The sequence below is a fragment of the Cynocephalus volans genome, chromosome 16 (genome assembly GCF_027409185.1).
Source record: "Cynocephalus volans isolate mCynVol1 chromosome 16, mCynVol1.pri, whole genome shotgun sequence".
Taxonomy (NCBI): domain Eukaryota; kingdom Metazoa; phylum Chordata; class Mammalia; order Dermoptera; family Cynocephalidae; genus Cynocephalus; species Cynocephalus volans.
Window position 1 is genome coordinate 34270503 of NC_084475.1, and position 25479 is coordinate 34295981.

Below are 25479 nucleotides of genomic sequence, written 5' to 3' on the forward strand. Positions count from 1 at the left end.
CAAAATGTTAGAAACTTGAAAAAATTCCCAAATATAAAGATTTTAGAGAATTGCGTTCCGTGAAGCTATTATCAGAAACTGAAACTACTTAGCTTAGAAGAAAGGTAAGAAGTGATTTCATAATAATCTTGGTATAGAAGGCTGATAGAACAGTCTTTTCATTGCAGACAGAAGTAAAAAACAAATGAACGAAAACATCAGGATGAGATATACAGGTTAAATGCATAAAATATAATGATTATAAAATACTGAGAAAAGAGTATCTTTACTATTTACTGTAATAGGTAGGGCAAATAAACACAAATACCTTATATTTTGCATATAAAAAAGGGACATAACCACAGATTCAGAAGAAATTAGTAAGAATTACCGTAGTACCCTCTTATCCATGGGAGATATATTCTAAAACCTCAGTGGATGCCTGAAACTGTGGATGGTACCCAACCCTATACACTAAGTTTTTTCCTTTACATACAAGATACCTATGATAAAGTTTAATTTATAAGTTAAGCACAGTAAGAGATTAACAGATTTATTACTGAATAATAAAACAGAATAATTATAACATACTGAAATAACAGCTACGTGAATGATTATTTCTAGAATTTTCTATTTCATATTTTCAGACCCCAGTTGATTGACCTCACGTAACTGAAACCACAGAAAGCAAAACCATGGATAAGGGGGACCACTGTATTAGATAATGTATAAATTATGCAAATAAACCAAAAAATCTAGGCGAAATGGATCATGTTTTAAGAAAATATAAATTATTAAGAGAAAAAAACCATCAAATATTGAAGAGAAAGAATAGAAATTATTTGCAGATGATATTATATCTGGAAAACCCAGGTACACAAAACCCAGTAATCACTTTGGAAAGGGAAGAAAAAAAAATCCTGTAATAAAAAAAAATATTTTACAAATAAATCTAACAAAAATGTGCAGAACTTATGTGGTAAATGCTGTAACATTCCACTGAGAGGAATACAAGAAATTCTGAAAACAAAAATCCATGATTTGTTCTTGGATATAAAAATTCATTACAGTAAAGATGTTATTCATTCCCACCCATTTTTATATACACACACACTCAATGTGACCCCAAGATGGTGGTTTTTTGAGGATGTGTGTGGTGGGGAGGAGGGTAAAGTGATTTGACAAAATTATACTAAGTTTACCTAGAAAAAATGTAATGATATCCAATAAATTATGAAATGAGAATGAGAGGAAGTATCCTAGCAGACATTAATATAATTTATAAAGTTGCAGTAGTGAAAGAGTTTGGTTCCAGTGAAAGTATATACAGACATATCAATGGCAAGAATACAGATTATAGAAAGTGACCAATATGCATATAGGATTTTATAAAACCCTATATATCCAAATAGAGGAATTTATGAAATCAAGACAGCATTTCAAATTAGTGGGTAAATGCATGTATTATCAAACAAATGGTGTTTCAGGCAACTCACTGGCTAAATAAAGCTGGATCCTTCTCTTGTTACCCAAGTTAATTCTACATGGATCAATGATTTAAGTATACAAAATGACTATAAAAGTACTATGAAAAGTAACATTTTAACAATCTTGAAGTGGGAAAGGTCAAAATATAACAAAGTCCATAAAACATAACAAAAAAATTGGTAAGTACAAAGATATTAAACACTACTGAATGGCAAAACAATAAGCAAATAAACAGAAATAAAGTAAAAGAACACAAAAATCAAAGGATAGGTTGGTAAAATATTGGTCCATACAGAGATATAGAACTAATTTCATAATATAGAGGATTCTAGCAATGTGAATAATCCAACAGAAGAAAAATGAGTAGACCAATAAAAAAATGTGTAAAGGATAGTACATCAAAAAACAAAATGTGACCAATAAACATAAGAAAATATTCAACTTAACTCAAAATCAAGAAAATGAAAGTCAATTAAGCATACTCTTTGAGCCAGCAATTCCATTTCTAGGATTTACCTTACACAAAAAGCATAGTATACATATTATAATCTTCACAGCAATATTGTATTAAAAACAAAAAATATAAGTTAATTGGGGACTGGTTAAATAAATTACGGTGCAGCCATACAATGGGACATTAAGACATCATGAAAAAGAAAAAAAGTAGATGTGTGTATACCGATTTAGAAAGATGTGCAAGATATATTTTTTACTTAAAAGACATTATATTACTGAGCATAATGTACAGGGAGAAAGAAAAGCAGAAGCACATACATGTATATATACTTGTACATGCATAAGAAATTTTTGGAAAGGTACACATCACTCTGTTAGCATTTGTTTCCGGGCTAGTGAAGGGTAATGGTGGGGGTAGAAATTAAGTTTTTAAACTTTACATCCTTTTGTTTCTGTTTTTTGATATCTGAAAAGAAATTAGCCTATAAAGTATTTATTCTCTTTTGTTCTATGTGGCCAGGTTTTAAAATCAAGAATACAAACGTTACTTCCTCAAGAACACCACTACTAATAGAAGTCAAGAGTCTATACACCCATTAATAGATCATAACCTTCAAATAGTTTAAAAGCTATGGATCAACTTCAAGTACCTAGCTTCTATTTCAATGTTATGTTAAGTCTGAGCATTGCAGTTGATCCAATCTCATCATTTTGCACTTTTCAGACCCAGTTTAAATCAGGTTTGCCTGAGCACATAAACAAGTAAACCAATTTCAATAGTCACAATAGCATCTGGTATAAATAAATAAAAGCTCAAAAAAACCCAAAAAAGTAATTCATGCAATGCTTTCTGGAGTTCATCCAAAACCTTAAATAGAACACTTGAAAGATTAATAGACATTATGGTCATAGCAGTCTGCTCTGAAACATAATCAGCTGTATCCTTCGTTATAGAGTCAATATATTTGGATACATGTCAAAAATAATTCATTGCACAGCACAATTTTGCTGGTCAGTCTTCATACGAACATGTGAATATGGGATAAGAATAGCCTTATAAGCAGAATCCCAAACTTTGAAACTAAAATCCACAGCAGCATGGGAGAGAATGTGACAGCTTATCAACCACGATCATCTTCTAACATGTTGTGAAGAGTCCACAAATGTCATGCTTTTGGTCACAATTTCCTAATTATTTGTCTTTATAAATACATTATATATGAGGCTTTATACTTTCAAAACATTGTTATATATTTTAGAAAAAAACCCCAGGACTTTAGACTTAAAAGGAATGTTATTATTCATCCAAACCAATCTCTTCCTTTTATACACAAAGAAACTGAGGATCAAGTAATTGTCTAACCAATCCATCTAAATCTTCACAACAATCTTGTATAATTAGTTAAAGTTATAGTTAAGTGACTTGCTTGGGGTTATTTGCAAAACTGGGCTCAAGAAGTTGGTTTCTTCATTTCTAATTCCAGTGATTTTCACTATACCATGATGCTTCTCCTCTTATGATGGTGTCAGTCACACTTTCTCCATGGTACCTCAAAAATGTCTTTGATATTCCTGGATGCTGGATTGCTGAGGCAGGCTGATAAGGCAGCACAAGTTGGCTGGATTTTTCTAGGTCAACAGTGTCCAAATAGTTTAGTTTCAATACCCTACCTTTCATCCCAAATAGATGCTTGGTATAAATGTTTCTACTAAAATAATTAGTGATACCCTTTAAAATAAGTGAAGAATTAGCAAAATCAGGGTTAGGAATCACTATGTGGGGCCCTTAAATAAAGACCATGATTTGGCTGAAATATAAGGGGATTAAAAATAGCCAGTACTTTAGACATGTTAGGCTCATTTATATGCTTTTGTGTTAAGGGAAAAAAGATTTTTGATTCATTCATTAAAAGTGTAAGTGAATTACCTATCATAATTTGAAAACATTCTAAAAGAAATAAACGGAGAAACACAACGGAAACTGCATGCATTACATATAATTGTCAGAATCTGTAGAAAACAATTAAAATTATGGTTATTGGAAAACAGGTCCTTTTTGCACTTAGAAAAGATGAGTATGTACACTGTACTTTATTAGACATAAATAAATTGAAACCAAATAAGAAACACAAAGAAGGTAGGAATTTGAAGGATAGCGGTGTCTGGGTTACCCCCTGATAATATTCATATTTCCCGTCACATAAGTCCCAATACTTTAGAAAAAGAACTCAAGCAGAAACTATAGTAACACAGACATTTCTAACACTCTCAAGTCATCCAAATGTAATGAAGTAGCAGCATTGCATAACAAAAATTTCTGAAACAAAAAAAGAAAAATATGAAAGGATATATGATAGGAATAAATCACTTAACATGGAAGTCTTTAAGTCCCAAACAATATAAAGTGCTAATCATTAATAAGAAATATATTTAAGAAAATTGGGTAAAGGGTAAAAACACATAGTTCAGCGAAAAACATTGACAAAATCTGACCAACAGCTAACTCGTTTGGAAGACAAAATGTCTCATAGAAGTATAAATGAGATTTCTTTTTTAAAAGATAGCAACATAGGGGATAAAAGGGAAATGATGTTCACCTAGATGAAAGATAAAGTAAGAGTGAATGTTATCAAGCAAGAAAATCTACTAGATAACAAATAAATAGTTTTACAGATTGGTAATTTGAAGAGTCAGGAAATTAAAGGTTTATGAATAGATTCTACTCAAAATTTAAGCTTTCAAAACGAACAAAATTTAGGGAATTAAATGTAAAATGGTAAACACCATTTTTCAATTTAAGAAGTAAAAAAATAGACAACCTGTTCAAAACAATCTAATCTTTAGAGAAAAACCTAGTCAATAATTTCCTGAGAGTTTATGGTCTGGGGATAAAATGTTTTACTAAATCACCTCAAATGTGTGATTTGAGTGCTATGGCTAGGAAAAAGAAGGTATTTAAACAAGCATCATGATCAAACACAGTAGAAATTTATTGCCTCAAAACTTAATGACTTCATATATAAGAGAATAAATGTAAACAAGAGTAAAGAAGTAATATTTAGCTTACCCTGCAAGACAAGTTGGTTTCAAAAAACAAACAAACAAAAAAACCTAAATATCATTGACTGTGTTATTAAATCTGAAGAGGAATTAGCATTTATTTAATCCCTCATACCTGTCTCCTCCCATGCTAATAAGCTATCTTGACTGTTAGCCAAAGCATAGGTCTAGGCTATGTCAACAGCACAGACAGGGCAAGACAGCTTAGTTTAACCTTTTGACATAGGGCCGGCCAGTGGCTCACTCGGGAGAGTGTGGTGCTGATAACCTTTTGACATAGAATCAAGTGAAAGAAACAACTACATCTTAAGAGACGTGAATTGTCATCAACTGGTACAACCAAAACAGCCTGGAGAAAGAACAAAATTATGCTTATAAAATAGTTACATGCACTGACAAGAACTGACTGTTAATTAACCTAATATATTCTAGAAGGGCTAGAGTGTGGTGCATTAGGAATAATGTAAGTGCATAGTTGTAAGAGTCACATGAAAGCAGTTTCAGCAGAGCCTCTATTGATCAACACTTACTGACCCGTGATACTACATATACCTGAGAAAAACAGGAACATTTCTTTTAAAATACTATAATATCAGGGGACTTCCAGTCAAGATGGTGGACTAGACAGTCCCCAGCATCACTCTCTCCCACAAAGCAACCAATTTACAACTATAAAAAACTGATGACAGTCAACTTGGAGCCACTAGAGCTCAGGGGAAGATGAGAGACCTACGGAGTGCATGAAGGCAAGAAAAGCCATGATGACAGAAAGAAAAAACTGCTCTGACTGTTTCAAGCCTCGGCTGCTTCCAGGCTGGAGCTGCTGAGTGCAAGGAGCAGGAGCTGGCAAAAGCCACAGCTGTGCCTGTCAGATGAAGTTCCTTGGAGTGGCCCCCAGGCCAGCAAGACCACTAGTAGGTTTCCCATGGACCCACACAGGAGCAAGGAGCCACAACAACAGAAAAAAAAAGGAGCCACTCATACGCTGGCATGTCATTGCAAGGGACCAGCACATGGCCCATCCAATGGAAAGTGTTTGCAGCACGGGTGGTGGGGGAGACAGACCCACCAGGGTAACACTGGGCACAGCAAGGATAGCTGATCCCCAATCAGTGAAGGACCACTCAGAGGAGTCTGATCAGGAATACAGAATTGCACGGGGTGCAGTTTGATGAAAAGACGCAAGCCCAGACCAGAGTTTCTACACAACCCTGGTGCACTGGATCTCTCAAGAGCCAGTAGTACCAATAGTCAACCATTAAAACCTGAGCTGCACAAAAAGCCTTCCCCAGGGAATCAGCAGCAAAGCAGCAATTTAGCTAAACCACACAGCTAAAGTACTGGTCCTAACAAGAAGTTCCACCATTTTAGAAGTAAGCAAAGTATAACAAATTAGTTCCAGTGCAGATTTTAAGGGGTGGTAACAGCAAATAATCCAACGCAAAACTGAAAGGAAAAAACAAAGTACCCGCAACCAGAGACAAAGTTTCATATTAACTAGTAAAGGCCTTATCTCACCAAAGAACACCTATAACACCTAGAAGGATCGGAAGTCCCCTGGGCTACCAAGCCAGAAAGTGGGGAGGGCTGGGGCCCTCAGCAATGCCCACGATACCCACAACCAATCCCATGGGCGGGGGACGAGGGCCTTGGTGACACCCTCCCCGACACATGCAGCCAGCCCAGCGATGACCACTGAGTTGCCGCAAGAAACACCCTGGGCTCTCCTGAGCCAGGGTGGTGGGGTCCCAAAAGCCTTGGCCACGCCCCCGACATCCACAGCCAGGCCAACAATGACCACTGAGCTGCCACAAGAAGCACCCTGGGCTCTCCCAACCTGGGACAGTGGAGGGCCTTGGGCCTCAGCCACGCCCCCCCCAACATGTGCAACCAGACCAGTGACAACCACCAAACTGCCACAGGAAGGCCCCTCAGCTCTCCCAAGCCAGGGCAGTGGGGGGCCTTGCACCTCTGCCACGCACCCCTGACCCATGCAACCAACCCAGCGACGACCACCAAGCCGCAGCAAGAAGGGCCCTGGGTTCCCGAGCTGGGATGGTGGGGGCGAGGGCTTTTGCCACACACCCCTAACATCTGTACCCAGTCTGGCAATGACCAAGCCACCACTGGAAGCCCCCTGGTCTCCCCGTTGGAATGAGGGGGGTGCCACACCCCTCAATCCCACCCCTCCTCTTTTCTCCTTCTTTCATCCCATTTCCTTCCCCTTTCCCCCTCCTCCTCCCTCCCAACTGCACTGCAACAACATCCTAACATGTAAAAAATACTAATAAAATTACATTTTCTTTAAAAAATAAAAAACTATATAATTCAGAGCAGTGCAAATCAGTGAGATCTTACTATGTCTACCACATACCAATCACTGTGTGGAAATTATCATGGTATTTTAACTATTCTATTAATCTTCAAAGGAAAAAAAGGTAATTTTTAATGATGCTTTTATTTTGGCAAGGAGGAGACAAATGAGGAATACAGGATTTATATAATGGTACCAAGTATTAGCATAAACTGGTATTCATCGGGAATAATAAAAATATAACGAGTTATTAGACACTATACTAATAATTATATACATTATCTTACTTGTTTTAATCCTAGCAACAACACAAAGACAGGCACTAAAGTCTGGAAACTGAGGTCAGACAGGCATAACAAAAGATTACAAAGTTAGTAAAAGGAAAAGACTAGAATTTAGTTCAGATTTACTTGGCTCCAGAATCCAGGTCCTGAGCTACAGGGTATTGTTGTATATCAAATAATTATTTTTATTATTAAAATGAGTTAGCACAGAAGAGCTAAATATATTCTAGTAGATGCAGTGAGATCTCATTTTAACAGTTTATTGGAATATAGGTTCAGATATCCCACAAGCTGTATCATGTCTCTTGCAATGCTTCAATTTAATATAATATGTAGAAATCATTCTCTCTTCGGAAGATAGGTCATATCTTATGTGTCTTTTGATTCCTACAGTTCCGTAGAACCTGACAGGTAGCAGCTAAATAACAAACATGAAGACTGTGAAGAGCCAGCATTACAGGGTTGGTCTCTAGTGTGGCATGTGTTTGATCCCCAACCACCAGAACGATAGAGCTGATTATAATTATAAGCTCATGAGGGATGAGCAGGAATCTTGACTACTGTCTTCAAGGCTGTAAACCTAGTATCTAGAACAGGGTTTAACAAAGACTTATAGAACGAATGAATACATGGCATTACATTTTTTCTTTGTATTCACGTAAACTATGCCACCAATCAAGCCAGCAAAAATTCAATTATATATTTCACTCCTTTGGCAATTTTAAAATTCAAGGTAGCCTGGCAACTTATTCCAGAAAGGTTAGCTTTACACAAAATATCCAGTCTCCCATACTTGTATTCCCACACTGTATCTTCATGAGATCTCTTACTAAAACAAGTACTTCAGACTTGAAGTACCATGAAAGAGTCTAAATGTGTTTCCCTACAATGCATCCCATAGGTTCTTCACAGTGGTAAAATTTCACTAAAAAAATGCCATTACAGTTCATTAGCGCCATCATCAGAAGTGACTAGAATATTAATTTCACTTGAATTTCTAACTAAAGGCTCTTAACAAAAACAAACCAAGAACTGAAAAACATGGTGCTTTTTTTCAGGGGACAATTCTGTCTTTAGATAAATGAAAGGGGCCAATCTAATTTTGTATGAAATGAATTGTCTCATTTAGCAAGTAAACAAATCCTTTCTTTCACAGGACATTTAGTTAATAAAAAACAGACTTTTCATAACTTATACTAAAGCCTTCTAACGACATTATTCCTAGAGAGTGTGTGCACTCACACACTTCTGAGTAAGCTTTACTAAACTCACTGCATGCTGAGAATCTGTCTGTCCAAAGTAATTAGGGGGTTATAAGCTCTAACACTTCAGCAGAGAAGTCATGAGTTGAGTCCCATATCAGAATTTAGCATTGTTAGCTTAATTGAGGCTGAAGACCTTCTAAACTAATACTTAGTACAGAGTTTTAGCTCTATTTTCACATCTTTGGTAAAAAAGAAGGCAAAGCTCAAACTGAACTGTTCAAGCTTAACATCTGCAATTTTGGTTAATGTTTCAATGCACTAAATTTTCTACTATAATAGTATTTATCTCTCCCTAATATATTTACAAATTTAAGAAATGCAACGATGACAAACTTTGAAAGAGATTTAGAAATCAAATTAGTCTCATTCAAGTTACTGGATTAAAAAAGAGAATTAATAAATTTATTTTACACTTGGGATGAAGCAAAAACCTGAACTCCCCCTAATCACCTCCAGAGGAAAATTAATTTCAAAGCCTCATTCAAAAAGCATTTTTACATAATACTGGAAGGTTTTAAGTGGGGGTGAATTACTCCACTGGCCTAAAATGAAGTTAGTGGGACACACTATTAAATGTTCAAAAGTCTGGGCCTTCGAAAATGATGTGACAAAGACTCTCTAAGACATTGCTAAACTAATAGAGGAGGAAAGAGAATCATATCCAAGTTCGACAGGTAATCTTCTACATGGGATGTGCTTTAACCAAAATGCTAAGAACTCTAATTTGCCTGGATAATAAAATTTGGCTCTCTTCAGTTTTCTCATCCCATTCAGAAGTACCCTCCTGGAGAGGAAGAGTTACAAGATGAAGAGTGAAATCCAATAAGCTTTTGTCTCTTAGTTCTTGCCCACTTACTCAAAATTTCAGATGAAGACAGGAAGAGTGTTCAGCACTACTCTGGTGATCTGACTGCTAAAGTAAGCCCTTTCTTCCAGATTAGTTGTAATTCTCCTCATGAAGTAAAGGAAAAGACCACGTCGACTGAAGGCAGCTATCTTCCAAGTGCTATTAAGACATTGTTTGAAGCTAATTATAAACATCTGTAATTTCTGAAAGAAAAGAAATATACAGCAAACGAAAACAGCCTTCCTTCTATAACTTACGTATCTTTTTAAAGGATTCAGAGACACACAGATAAAATTCAAAAATACCTGAGATGGTTAAGAACGTACTAATAACCCCAGGGGACAACTCAGCTGTCAGTATTCATACACAGTGAAGGACACAGGGATTACACACAAACACACACACACACACACACACAATTTTAAAGGAAGATGTATTTATTTAAGGAAAAGAATTTTTTTAAAAAGGTAGAGTCAAAAGGTAGAAACATAACCTATGAAAAAGAAAAAGCTTCTACATTGGCTGTAAAAATAAAGATTCTGCTGGCTATTCAGGTGCTCCAGAAATAAATGTTTCCTACACTGGGGATTATTCTATAAATGGCATGCTTTTTCAATCTTTAGAAGTTAATAATCTTGTGTATAAAAAGTTATAATAAAATAACAATATAAAATGGCAATTTATATTTGGATAACTAAGTGAATAAAAATTCAAAAAGGAAACATACCATAAATGTTTAAAGGATAATTTTTTTCTTTTCTACAGTTTTCTAATTTTCTTTAATAAACATATATTACTTTAACAATATAGAAAATACCTTAATTTTGGAAAATATTTATATCTTCTATAAAATACTAAAATTGTAGACTGAGACTCAATATCAGCAAACTGATTCAAAAGAGCGATTTAGCTTTTTCCATGGAAGAGTGGGTCTCTAAATTTTTTAATTCACAGAAATGTCAAGTCTTATTGAATATTCAGAAAACATTTTTAGACAAAATGTAGTTAACAGGTTATTGATAAATGATAATTTATAATAGAAAAATATAACATGTCCCCAAAGACAAATTATGTATACTTAGCTAAATCTGACAATCCTGATTTGTTTTTAAAAAACACAAATACTGCCTATAATATTTTGAATGCTCACATATTTGAGGATCTCTAAGATCCAGAGAAATGGCATAATGCAATTTAGCAGAGATCTTTGCTACCATATTATGGCTTAGAATAATATGCAATGAAGAAGATGACATTAAAAACCAGTGTTATGAAGCTGTTAAACATTTGTTTTAAAACTGATTCTTGGAGGTACACTGTTGCTATATAAGTTGGTTGATACGGAATAATTGCTAAATAAATTTATCACATTGAGAGATAATTACGGACATAAAAATGTTCTACCACATTAAAACAAACCAAACCATAAACCCCTACACAGCTGGCCCTTCGTATCTGTGGGTTCTGCATATTCAACCAAATGCAGACAGAAAATAGATTCACACACACAAAAAATTCTACAAAGTTCCAAAAAGCAAAACTTGAATTTACTGCATTGCTGAGTCAACGCAAAAGAAATGATGTGGAGGCATTGTACTAGGTATTATACGTAATCTAGAGTTGACTTAAAGTATACAGAAGGATGTGCATAGGTAATGTGCAAATACATTTTATGTAAGGGACTCAAGCATCCATGAATTTTGGTATCTGCAGGGGTCCTGGAAATAATCCCTCAATGAGGGACAATCATGTACATGAAAATCACAAATTATTCTAATTAGCTCTGTTTTATTCTGCTTTGAATCAGGACTTTCTATGTTTGTATAGTGTTGACTGTACTCACTGTACTTCATAAATTCAGAGATTCACCCACTGAAACTAAAAAATAATAGTCTAAACATTTAAAATTAATCTTCGTTTATCACAAAGGTGCAAGCATAGAATAATAAATAAAACTGACTCTTTTTACATACCTATCATAATTATTATTTGATCTGAATTATACAATCTCTGTGCACACTTAACATCATCTTATTAAGACACCATAGAATTTTTAATTTTAATAAAATTTTAATAAAATCTTTAATATTTGGGGGGCTATTATAAATTCATTTGCAAGGAAATCTATAAGACAAAAAACTGAAGATTGAAGACAGAGAAAAGTACTCAATTACAGTTGGGATAGTTGTTTCTGGTCCTCCCACCATCACCATAGGAAAGTTTAATGCAAAATTTCATTACAGGACTTACTCTTATTATCAGACAAACTAGTTGCTACTACAGCAGTCATTTTCTTTAGTGTATATGTCCTTGAGATATAGATACAATAGCATATTTTTCATATTGAATATTGATGTCTTAATCATAGTACAATGGCTCCAGCCATACATTTTAATAACATGACCTTAAAGTCAACATTCAACATTGCATCAGTGATATGTTTTTAACAATTTTAGAAGCCAAAATTTATAAAATCCTGATTATTTTAAACATAGAAACTAATTAAAATTTGACTTCCTTTTTCATAAGGAATATTGAAAGTTTACAATATTATTCTGTATCTACATTTGTTTTATCTATATCCAATGTAAGTATTAATTTCATGTACAGGCTCTTATAAATTTAGATTATTTATCCACGGTGATGGCTGTCCACAATTTTAAGATTTTCACAATTTTTTCTTCCTGCCAGTTTTCAATATGCTATTCAAGTGTCAAGTAGACACAAAGGAAAATAAAGAATACCAAGGGTAATCACTTCCTTAGGGAAGAGAGAACCTTTCTTCCCATTTTCTACACATAAGCAACGATCATGCAGAAATCTGGAATATAAATAAAGAATATGGAAAGGAGTTAGGTACTACATAATCAATTTTCAAACATAGCTGTCTCACTAAACTTTCCTATTAAACATACACTACCATTTAAAAAAAGTTCTAGTTAATTACAGAGTCACTAATAAACAAAAGAGCAGTTCATCTTATTAACATCCCAAAGGTGAATTCATTTTATGTATATTTGGTGACTTAGGAAGATGTTTTTGTTCAGGTCCTATATCACTATCAAGAAAACAGTGGTATAAAACAACAGAGCAATTCTCACTCTTAAATTTTTCTCCAGTAAAAGCAACAAAATATTTTTTCACAAAACTGGAAAAACAATTAATACCTGTGGTCACAGAAGTTTGAAAAGATTATTTCACTGTGGCAGAAAAACAGAAACAGAAAAACAAGGGCAATTATACTGTTAAAGAACATGTTTCACTTCTAAGGGCTAAAATCTGAAGAATGATGAAATCCTACTACATGAGAAAAGTTTACTAAAAGTTTACTAGTTACCAGAATATTGTTTTAAATCTTTTTACTATTGAAGAGATTTTAAATAAATGTAATCCTACCTCCAATTTTCTTTTCATTAAAATGGTAAGCAACAGCTGAAATAACCAGAACTTCTTCCAGATAAATTCTTAAGGAATAGAATGTTAAGATCATCTTTATGAAACCATACCGTAAAATTAAAGTGTCACAGACCAACCACAGGAAACTCAGTAAATGTCTTGTGCACAAGTAGTTTAGCATTTTCTCTCAAAGTTGGAACATTAGAAGCCAGTGAAGACATTTCCAGACCCTTCCTTCCTCTGGCATACACGATAATTACATATAACAATAGGCTGTGTTCTTTTCTAGCTTCTAGTTAGTAGAAGGTATAGGTTTGGTTTGATTCTGGCCAAGGGTAAAGATGGCAGTTGGTACATGACAAATATAAATTCAGTCTCTGACACAAGTAGTGACTATTTTATGATCACCATTTTTATTTACTTATTCCAACAAGAATACTATTGTGATGAAAATAAGAAATTCTTTGACATTTATGTATTTCTAGTATATATGACTTTGATTTCTGTTTAATTTCTATTCAATTTGAATGAATGCTAGGTAGGTAGAAATTTCAAGGGCTGTTTATTTATGATGAGCTCAATATTTTAAAATCTAAAATAGTAACTTCCAAAGAACATTGAGCATAATGATTTATAGCAATAAAAAGCTTGATAAACCTAAGAATTAGAATAAACTCAGAAATCACTGGCCAAATCGGTTAAGCCAAAAGTTCAACAATTAAGCCAATTATCTACTACAATCTAATATAAGTTCAATATAAGCAAAGAGCTTAACATAAGTGAAAGTAAATGTTCCTCTGCTGATCCAAAAGCACAGCAGTCATAAGGGATTAAACATTATAACTGCTAATAATCATTCACATTTCAGAGGGTTTTATTTAGTACATCTGATATGTTAGGGAAATAAGACAGTTTCATCTGAGTAGAAATTTTTAAAAAAACTCTTCAGTACATAAAACATAAAATAGATTTGCTCATTAATCTTTCAGAGACGCAGATGACATTTTCCCTAATATTACTCAGAAAAAAGACACATATTTATGTTTAGCATAAACATTCTCCTAACGTCCTGAATTAATTCATAACATTTTATAATAGGGATATAGTATATGAATATGTAAATTAACAAGTACATATAATGATTGTAAAAAATAACTTTGTTATTGCTTCACAAAAACCAATATAAAATGAAACAATTAAAAGTGAATCAATGAAATAAAATAACATTGGTTTTCATTCTCACACTATGAATTATTTCACTAATTTTTCATGACAATGAATGTTTTTTATAATAGTAGTTCAATCTACATAATTTAGGAATTGAACAAGTTGACACTGCTTTAAGTTATATTAGTTTATTATTATTAAAATAACATGACAAAAATGTTTAAAACACTAAATGAACACAAAACATTGAATGACCATTGCTATTCTTGTTTTTATACAATGGCATTACATTATAGCTCAGAAAATTTACAGAGAACATTTAAAAAAAAGGTATTTTGTTAATAAATAAGCGGATAATTTAAAATAAAACTAGTGAACACTAAAAAATATATTTAAGTCTAACTTTAAAGACAAACTGTGTAATATAACGTTACTAAATATATAAAAGCAAATTTATTAATATCATATGCCCTACTTTGGATGTAGAATACATTTTTTTCTGTGCTTAAATAATGCAATTATTTTGCTTTATGAAGATGTGTAGAAAAACATTTTAAAAGGAAAAAGCATTTTACCTTTCTAAAGTGACATATGAACATTATGGAAGCAGTTGTACAAAACACGTTAATGAAACATTCAAAGTAAAATGATAAAGAACACATGAATTTTAACAGTTTAGACCTAGTGGTCATCATCATCATCATCATCATCATCACTACTGCTACTGTGAGTCATAATCCACGCCCTGCAGACCTGAATTTTCTGTAAGCATGGCAAAGGAAGAAAAGAAGCACAAAGGTTAGTTAAGTATGGCAAATGCTTGGAAAACATGTAAAATTATAAAATATTTAAGGAGTCAGAATAATTTTAAAGCAGATTTTTCAGCTGTAACTCAGGCTGTAATTATGGATATAATATTCCATAACTTAACAGACCTAAGACTAAACTCTACTGGTTGGTACAGACTCAATGTATAAAATGGTTTGATAATACCAACGAGGTATCCTATAAATACATAAAAATTATCATTCTATTTCACTAGCAGGCAACTTTGACTACTAGGAAGCACTATAATAATGTGCTACTTTCTGGATAGAAAGGTACACAATAAAAGGATGTATTTTATATTTAATTATTACTTATGGGCATACATAATTTAGTGAACTCATAGCACCTTTTTTAGAAAGTGAGAAAAGGAGAAACATTTGAAAATCCAGTGTTTTCTAAGACACCATCCTTAAGTCCACTTTAAGCAAAATGAGAGTCTAGGTAAATGAGATTTTAAATTCAGTTTACATGTCATTTAATTATTTTCCACAGTATTGGTATTCCTATATTTTAAAGTGTTTGCTAACAATAGAGTTTTGATTCAAAAAAGCACTACAACCAGCAAAACGACAACCCACTTCTTACACCTGTAGGAAAATAATGCTAACTGCAAACATCCCCAGGTATCTGGTGAATTCCTATAGGTATTCCAGCTAGTAATGTACTTAACACTCTTGCTAAAAAAACAAGTAATGCTGACAAGGATTGTGAATTTAAGTCATTTATATAGCTCTTATAGCAATTAACGTTGAGACTGGCCTAATAAAAATAGTATGCATCTTTCAAAATATATACTCCAAAGGTCATACCTTTAAACCCCAAAGTTTAAAGGTTCAAAAAACAACGAAAGTGTGAATAAATTTACTTGCCACTGAAATAAAATTATCAACCATGAGAAATTTTTGGTACCTCACGGCTTCCTTGTTTATTATAATCTGTATCATAATAATGAGGATATATTTCTGAAGTGTCCTCACTACTCATCCTTACTTCCTACTAAGTTTATTAAAATAGTTTCAAGAAATATTTTTAGATTTTTTTAAAAGGTGATATGAAAACTATTCAACTTTCAGTCCAGTAAAATGTTAGTACCATGTTAACCGTGTTTTAACAAGGGAAGGCAGCCATTGGGTAGAAATATATGTTCCAATCATAGGTAACTTCTGCAACTTCTCTACCTTGCTAAAAATGATAAGCTATCATTGTAGAGACTGCACAATATGTCCTTTAGAGCACAACCTCTCAATAGATTGCCAGTTCTATCCCAATGTGCAATTATTTTGATGGTTTAAAAACATTTTAAACACAGTACAAAATCACTTTACTAAACAGTACACATTAACTGTATGGTTACATTTTAATATATTTGATAGAAGGCTCAGAGAAAGATTTAGAAGTACGTTTTATGCAATATTAAATATTAAAGTTTTAAATCTTTACCTTAATCACTTTAAACATGACAGTATTTAAAATACCAAAGCTATAAAGGAAGTTCCGGATTCCAGCAGTTTATTATTACCATGAATATTTTTAAGTCTACACAACATAATGACTCTTCATTTTCAAACAAATGATTTAACTTGGTACTCCACATTTGAAGCACAGGAATGACTTTACACTGGTATAGCCTAGTATATGATTACTATGTCACCTACACCATAAACCAGATTTTTAAAAATCCAACTTGCTAAGTAAGAAAGTTGTCTAAACAGGTAAGATTTTATACCTTCAAACTATCTATTGTTCCAAAAGCTAATTTTCCTTATTAAAAGATACTGGCTTGTATATTAACTGCTTATGAAATTCCACAAGGTTTTCCATAGACTATAACAGAATAAATCAGGAAGAGGGTCATGGTCATTTGAGCATTTTCAAAAGCAGAGCATAAAAATCCAAGAATAATTTGAAATAGTAGTGTTCCTGAGTTTTTTTCCCTCCCTTTTTCATGTCTAATTGGATATAAAGATTATCTCTGTTATAAAAGCTACTAATAACTTGATAAACAGTTGGAAGTACCCGAAAGAAATGGTCTCATTGGCTAAATAAGTATCATCAACTATGAGGGTACATAAGGCACACTGGCTTTCAACAAATCCCACAAATCCAGGGCACAACTAAGAATATCCTACAAAAAGATCACAACCACTAAAATTCTCATTAAAAAGTTACCAGTACAAAAGCTTTTCTTTGTATTCAAAATATTGAAACAGCTGTATGTAGTTTATACATTTTAAAACTAAAATCTACTGTTGGCTTTCACTTGCAAAGTCATGCATTAACTGTTTTCATATCAAATTTTTTGATGCCTGCAAAAAAGAAAAAAAAATCTTATAGTAAATAAATGTACTTTAAAACCTAAATGTAAGAAACTTATAAATAAAATTAAGCAAAACATATAAAAGCCCAAATAATCTAATATATATTTAAAGTATTAAATAGCCACTTTAAAAAAACCTAACTTGACTCATTTAATCTTAATTTATAAGATACTTTTTCACTTACCTGTAACATTTGGTTTCCAGTACCATCCCTCAACCTGTAAGGTCTGATAACTCCATCTTCATTAAAGAACCGAGGAGGTCGCAGACTCTCCACTTCAGAAGTCTCTGTAGCTCTGGAGGAAAAAACATAACTTAATTTTTAAACATTAAAAAAACTCATAAATACACTATAAAGTGCAACTACTAAAGAGAATCTTGTTTCAGATTAAACAAGAATATTACATCACTTTTCTATTTTTAAATTTATTTTTATGACACAAAGAATGTAAGTTCTCTAGAAAAATGTAGAACTATAAAGACTTTGTTAATCGATTCTCTTGGACCTTCTTTATGAAAATAATCAGAGTACTAGCAAATGATGACAGTATTGCTTTTTCCTGTCCAGTTTAATAATTTAATTTGTTTTTTTTTCCTATTATGTTGTCTAGTCCTTCCAGTATAATGCTAGAATCAAAAGGGGATTGTAGGCATCCTTTCTCATTCCTAACTGCATAGGGAAAGCTTTCGAGAGTTCTCCATGCAGTATAGATATTAGCAACTTTTTTGTCTTTTAAAGTCATCCTTTATTGAAACAAGGAAGTTAATTTCTACTCTTAGTTTGCTAGTAGTTCTTTTTTTGTTATTGTTATTGTTTTTGAAAATCTTAAATGAGCAATATAAATTTTTAAATAAGAATTTCTTTTTGGTCATTTCTGTGATCATATATCTTATTCAATATGTTAATGTTATAAATCACACTATACAGTTTTCTAATGTTCAAATGCTCACACATTCCTTACATTCCTATGGGGCTTGATGTGTATTATTTAAACATATACACACATTGTTGAATTTAGTATGGTAATATTTTATTTAACATTTTTGCCTGTATGGTCGTAAGTGAAAATGGTCTGTTCATTTGTTTGTTCATTCAACAAACATCACACATTCAACAAATATTTATTAAGACTACAAAATGTGTCCACATGTATAGGCACACACATATGGATAAATTCTCCAATTAAAAGCAAGATGAATAAAAGCCATGATCCATCTACATTCTGCCCACAAGAGATTCACTTTAGAGTCAAAGACATAAATAGGTTGAAAGTAAAAAGATGAAAAAAAGATAATGCCATGTAAACAGTAACTAAAAGAGATCCAGAATGGCTATACTAATACCAGAAATAGCCTTAAAACAAAAATTTCTTATTAGACACAAAGAAGGATATTTTAGTATGAGAAAAGGGTCAACCCATCAAGAAGACATAAAAATTATAAACATGTAGGCACTTAACAAAAGAGCCCCCAAAACATAAAGCAAAAATTGACAGAATTTAAAAGCAAAAAAGACAATTCAACAATAATAGTTGAAGATTTCAACATCCTACTTTCAATAATGGATACCAACTAGACAGAAGATCGGTAAGGAAACAGAAGACTTGAACAGCACGATAATTCAACTAGACCTAACAGAAATCTATAGAACACTAGAATCAACAACAGCAGAATACGTCATAGTCTCCTCAAGTGTACATGCAACGTTCTTCAGGATAGACTTTATATCAGGCCATAAAACATGTCTCAATAAACATAAAAGTATTGGAAACATACAAGTATGTTATCTGTCCACATGAAATAAATGTAGAAATCCATAAAAGAAGAAAATATGAGAAATTTAAAAAATTGTGGAAATTAAACAACAGAAGACTAAATACCAAAAGGTCAAAGAAGAAATACCAAGGAAAATTCACTACTTTGAGATGAATAAAAACAAAAACCAATATACCAAAACTTATGAGACGTAGCAAAGGTAATGCGCAGAGAGAAGTTTATAGATGTGAACGCCTGCATTAAAGAAGAAAGATCTGAAATCAATAATATAACTTTACACCTCGAGAACCTAGAAAAAGAAAAGCAAACTAAACCCAAAGCTAATAGAAGGAAGGAAATAATAAAGATTAGAACAAAGATAAATGAAATAGAGAATAGAAAAATAAAAAGAGTCAGTGAAACCAAAAATTGGTTCTCTGAAAAGGTTAACAAAAATGACAAGCCATTAGCCAGACTGACAAAGAAAAAGACAGAAGACTCAAATTACAAATATCAGGAAAGGAAGAGTGAACACAACTACCAACTTTACAAAAATAACAAGAATTTATAAAGGAATACTATGAATAAAGGTTGACAAATTAGAAAATCTAGATAAACTGGACAAATTCCTAGAAAGATAAAAACTACTGAAACCAACTCAAGAAACAGACAATCTGAGTAGACCTATATCAAGTAAAGAGGCTGAATTAGTAATTTAAAAACTTACCAGAAAAAAAAGTCAGAGCCAGATGGCTTCACTGATAAATTTTAACAAATGTTTAAAGAAAAAAATAACAGCAGTTTCCTCAAATTCTTGCAAAAAATTGAAGAGGAGGGAACACTTCCTTAAATCATTCTGTGACGAAAATATTACACTGATACCAAAACCAGGCAAACATATCACAAGAAAACCATAGACCAATATCCCTATGAATATATATGCAAAAAATCTCAACAAAATACTATCAAACCAAATCCAGCAAAATATAAAAAGGATTATTCATCATGTCCAAGTGGTAATTGTAATACCTCAAGTATGCAATATTGGTTCAACATATGAATCAATTAATGTAATATACTATATTAATAAAACAAAGGGAAAAACAATTATCTCCTCAAGTGCAGAAAAAGCATTTGATAAAATCTAAAACCTTTTCACAACAAAGACATTCAAAAAACTAGGAACAGAAAGAAACTCCTCAACCATCATGATAAAGGACATCTAAGAAAAACCCATAGCTAACATCATACTTAAAAGTGAAAGTTTGGAAGCTTTTCTCCTAAGATCAGGAGCAAGGCAGGCATGTCTGCTCTTAGCACTTCTAGTCGACCTTGTACTAGAGGTTCTAACCAGGGCAATTAGGCAAGAAAAAGAAAAGGCATCCAGATCAGAAAGAAAGAAGTATTCTCATTCTCAGATGATATGACCATATATATATACACACACATACACATATATAGGTCTTTTATATATATATATATATGTATGTATGTATGTATGTATAAAAGAATCCACAAAATAAATGTTACAGCTAATAAGTTTAATAAGGTTGCAGAATACAAGATCACTATACAAAAACCAGTTATATTTTTATAATTAGCAGTGTATAGAACAATCCAAAATGAAATTAGAACATCAAAAATAAAAGATTTAAGAATAGTTGGCTGGTTAGCTCAGTTGGTTAGAGTGTAGTGCTGATAATTCTTATGTCCAGGGTTTGATCCCTGTACTGGCCAGCCACCAAAAACAAGCAAAAAAACACTTGGGAATAAATTTAAAAAAAGAAGTATAAGACTTGCACACTAAAAACTACAAAATACTATTAAAAGCAATTAAAGACCTAAATACAGTCATTCCTTGGTATAAAGGGAATTGGTTCCAGAACTCCCTGCATATACTAAAATTCATTGACAATTCTTGCATTTGGCCCTATGGAACCTTTTTATGAAAAGTTGGCCCTCTGTGTTCATGGGTTCTGCATTCTGTGAATACTATATTTTTAATCCATGGTTGGCTGAAAAAATTCCACATATGAGTGGACCTGTTGAGTTCAAACCTGTGTTGTTCAAGGATCAACTCTAAATGGAGAGACATACAGTTTCATAGACTGGAAGACTTGATAATGGCTATACTCTCCAAATTGATGTACAATACTCCCAAAATTGATGTACAGATTTAATGCAATCCATATCAAAATCCCAGCTGCCTTTTCTGCAGAAATTGACAAAGTGATTCTAAAATTCATATGGAAATTCAAGTGACTCAAAGAATACCCAAACAATCTTGAAAAAGAACAAAGGTAGAGGACTCACACTCCCTCATTTCAAAACCTACTACAAAGCTATAGTAGTCAACACAGTGTATTACTGGCATTAGGACAGACATATAAATCAGTGGAACAGAATTAAGAGTTCAGAAATAAGTCCTCAAATTTACAGTCAACTGATTTTTGAAAAGGGTGCCAAGACCATTCAATGGGAAAAGAATAGTGTTTTCATTAAATGGTGCTAAAACAACTGGATATGTATATGCAAAATAATAAATTTGGATCCAACCTCTCAACATATACAAAAATTAATCAAAATGGATCAAAGACCTAAACTTAAGAGTTGAAACTATAACTCAGAAGAAAATATAGGTGTAAATCTTCATGACTTTGACTAGGTAATGCTTTCTTAGATATGACACCAAAAGCATAAGTAACCAAGGAAGAAACAGATTATTTGGACTTTATCAAAAAATACTATAAAGAAAATTAAAAGACAACACACAAATAGGAGAAAACAGTGTTGAGTTTTCAGAATATATTAGTCCGTTTTTGCTGCTTATAACAGAATACCTGAAACTGGGTAATTTATAAAGAAACAGTTTATTTTACAGTTTCAGAGGCTGGGAAGTCCAAAGTCCACAGAATACACTTGGTGAGGGCTTTGTTCTTGGTGGTGGCTCTACAGTGACACAGAGTATCACATGGTGAGAATGGCTGAGCAAGTGAGGGCTAGTCTCCTCACTTGCTCTCCTTTCAAAGCCATCAGAACTATACCCATTAGTCCACGAATGGATCAATCCATTCACAAGGGCAAAGTTCTCAAAATCTAATCACCTCTTAAAGGCCCCACCTTTCAATTACCATAATAGGATTTCCCACCCTCAAAACTGTTACAGTGGGGATTAATACATGAATCTTTGGGGGACACAATTCAACCCATAGCACAGAATATATAAAGAACTCTTACAACTCAACAATAGAGACAACCAATCCAATTAAAAAATAGAAAAAGGATCTAAACAGACTTTTCTCCAGGAAAGATATACAAAGATACACCAATAAGCATATGAAAAGATGCTCAACATCACTGGGCATTAAAGAAATACAAATCAAAACCTCAATAAGCTATCACTTCACACCCAATAGGTTAGCTGTTGAAAAAAAACAATGGAAAGTAACAAGTGTTAGAGAGGATATGAAGAAATCCAAAACTTCTACTTTGTTAGTGGGATGTAAAATGGTACAACTGCTGTGGGAAACAGTTTGGCAGCTCTTAAAAAAGTTAGACATACAGTGACCATGCTTGCTCAGCAATTTCACTTCTAAATATATACTTAAGAATACTGAAAACATGTCCACACAAAAACCTGTGCACGAATGTTCTTTGTAGCCAAAAAGTGAACAAAGTCTAAATGTCCATCAGCTGACGAACAGATAATCAAAGACGGTACATGCAAACAATGGAATATAACTCAGCCATAAAAAGGAATGAAGTTCTCTTTTATGTTACAAAATGGATGAACTTTGAATATATAATACTAGGTGAAAGAAGCTAGCTACAAGAGGCCACACATTACATAATTCCATTTACATGAAATGTCCAGAATAGGAAAATCCATAGAGATAAAAAGTAGAATAATGGTAGCTATTAGCTGAGGGGAGGGAAGAAAAGGGGAGTGATTGTCTACATGTCCACAAGCATGAGGTTTGTTTTTGGGGTGATGAAAATGTTCTGGAATTAGATAGTGGTGATGGCTGAACAATATTGTGACTATACTAAAAACTAATGAAATGTACACTTTAAAATGGTGACTTTTATATATCTGAATTATGTCTCAATTTAAGAACTACTACATAAGTTCAGAGCAGCATTAAAGCAGCATTTTTTATTACAGGGGGTATGTGGGAGAGGGTGGATATGGTTATAAAAGAGCAATGGGAAGGATTTTTGTGGGGCTAGAACTGTTTAGTATCTTGACTATGCTGATGGATACACAAACTTCCAACAAGTGAAAAAGCTGAATAGCATTACCACATATATAAGCAAATAAGTATAAGTAAAACTGGGAAAATCTGAATAAGATCAGTGGATTGTATCAATGTCAATATTCTGGTTATGATAGTACACTACACTTTTGTAAAATGTTACTACTGTAGAACATGGGCAAAGTATATATAGTAGCCTGCATGGTGGTTCTCAAAGATGCCAGGTTCTAATCCTTGGAACCTGTGAACATTACCTTATGTGGTGATGCCTACTGGTGATTAAATTAAGAATTTTGAGATGAGGAGATAATCCTAGATTATCCAGACAGGCCCTAAATGTCACCACAAGTGTCCTCAGAAAAAAGAGGCAGAGAGAGAGATTAGACACACAAAGGGGAAGGCAATACGAAGATGAAGGCAGACATTACAGCCACAAACCAAGAAATCCTTGCAGCCACTGAAAGCTGAAGAGGCAAGAAACAAATTACTTCCCTCCATGGGTGGCCCTGCTGACACCTTGATTTCAGACCTCTGGCCTCCAGAGGTGTGAGAAAATAAACTTCTGTTTTTTAAGCCACTGAGTTTGTGGTAATTTGTTATAGTGTACATAGAAAACATTAACACATTGTACAAGGGATCTTTCTGCATTATTTCCTACAACTGAATGTAAATATATAATTAACAACAAAAAAATACTATCACATCAAGCAATGTTCTAAGTGCTGCAGAAAACCAGAGCCACTGTGTTCATGGAATTTATATTTAGCAGGAGAGACAAATAAACAAAGTAAAATAAAACAAAGGAGTGAAGAGAAATATGAAGCATCTGGGATGAGGGTGAGGGATAAATTAAAATTTTAGAGTAGTCATAGAAAGTCTCACTAGGAAGATATCTTTTAAATAAAGGAAGTGAGCCATGCTGACAACTGGGGGAAGAGTATACTAAGCAGAGGGGACTGCAAAGATAAGGAGGGGGAACAATTCCTCTGTTGAAAGTCCTACTTCTGATTTTCACATCAAACTTACAACATCTTCATGTAAGATAAATGGGGAGGAGCGATTTCTCTTTTTTCTTAATAGTATAAGCTGCACTGTCTGTTTCTTGGCTTCTGGAACACCACTTTCTTGATTACCTTCCTTACTTTAATAGCATTCCTTTTAAGCTCCTTTGCTGGGTCTTTCCCATTTTCCCCAATTTCTAACTGTTGGTGTGCCTAAGTGCCAAATCCCTGGACCTCTTTTTTCTCTTTTCCATTCTCATTTCCTAGGGGATCTCATCCAATCTCATGGTTTTAAACACTCTATTGTAGGCTCATAAATCTCAAATTTTTAACTCTACCTCGGACCTGTCTCTTAAACTTTAGACTCCTACACTCAACAACTACTTGATGTCTCCATTTGGATGTCTAAGAGATGTTTTAAGCTTAATATATTTAAAACAAAACTTTTTAATTTCTTCTTTCCCTAAAAGAAATGACAACCCCATCCTTCCAGTGGTTTTGACAAAAACTTCAGAATTATCCTTGATGATTATCTCTTTCATATCCCACATCCAATTTATCAGGTAATCTAACTGTCACTATCTTCAAAATACATGCAAAACATGACCTCTTACAACCTCAAGCACTATAACAGTCAAATGATGATCATCTCTAACCAGGATTACAACAAAAGGCCTCATAAGTGCTCCACTGTTTCAGCCCTGATCCCCACTGTGGTTTATTCTCAGCACAGCAGCCAGCTCACATCACTCCTCTGGTTCAAAACCTTCCAATAGCTTCTCATCTTAGTTAACAAAAAGCCAGTTCTTACCAGTGGCTTGCCAAGCTCTATGTGATCTGATCCCCTGCTTATTTCTGGATATCACCTTTTTTTTCTCCTTGCTTATTCCTGGATATCATCTTTTCTCTCTACTCTAGGCACACTGGTCTTGCTGCTCCTCAAATAGGCCAAGCATACTCCTGCATGTGGACTTTTTACTTGCTGTTCCTTCTGCCTGGGATGTTCTTCTCACATGGCTCACTCCCTTACTTCTTTCTGGTCTTTCCTCAAATGTAATCTTACCA

General features: G+C 33.4%; 1 protein-coding gene across 5 annotated transcripts in view; it reads right to left on the bottom strand.

Annotated features, from left to right (window-relative positions):
* Positions 1-25479, bottom strand: part of VPS13A (vacuolar protein sorting 13 homolog A) — a 270889-nt gene that overhangs the window by 8597 nt on the left and 236813 nt on the right. For 3 of the 5 annotated variants that reach the window (XM_063081395.1, XM_063081392.1, XM_063081391.1), the window contains exon 68: positions 17587-17698. In XM_063081395.1, the coding sequence (XP_062937465.1) occupies positions 17587-17698 (112 nt within the window). Of the gene's footprint in view, positions 1-14730; positions 15019-17332; positions 17391-17586; positions 17699-25479 lie in introns of those variants that run through there. The other 2 variants (XM_063081393.1, XM_063081394.1) reach the window with 2 other exon arrangements.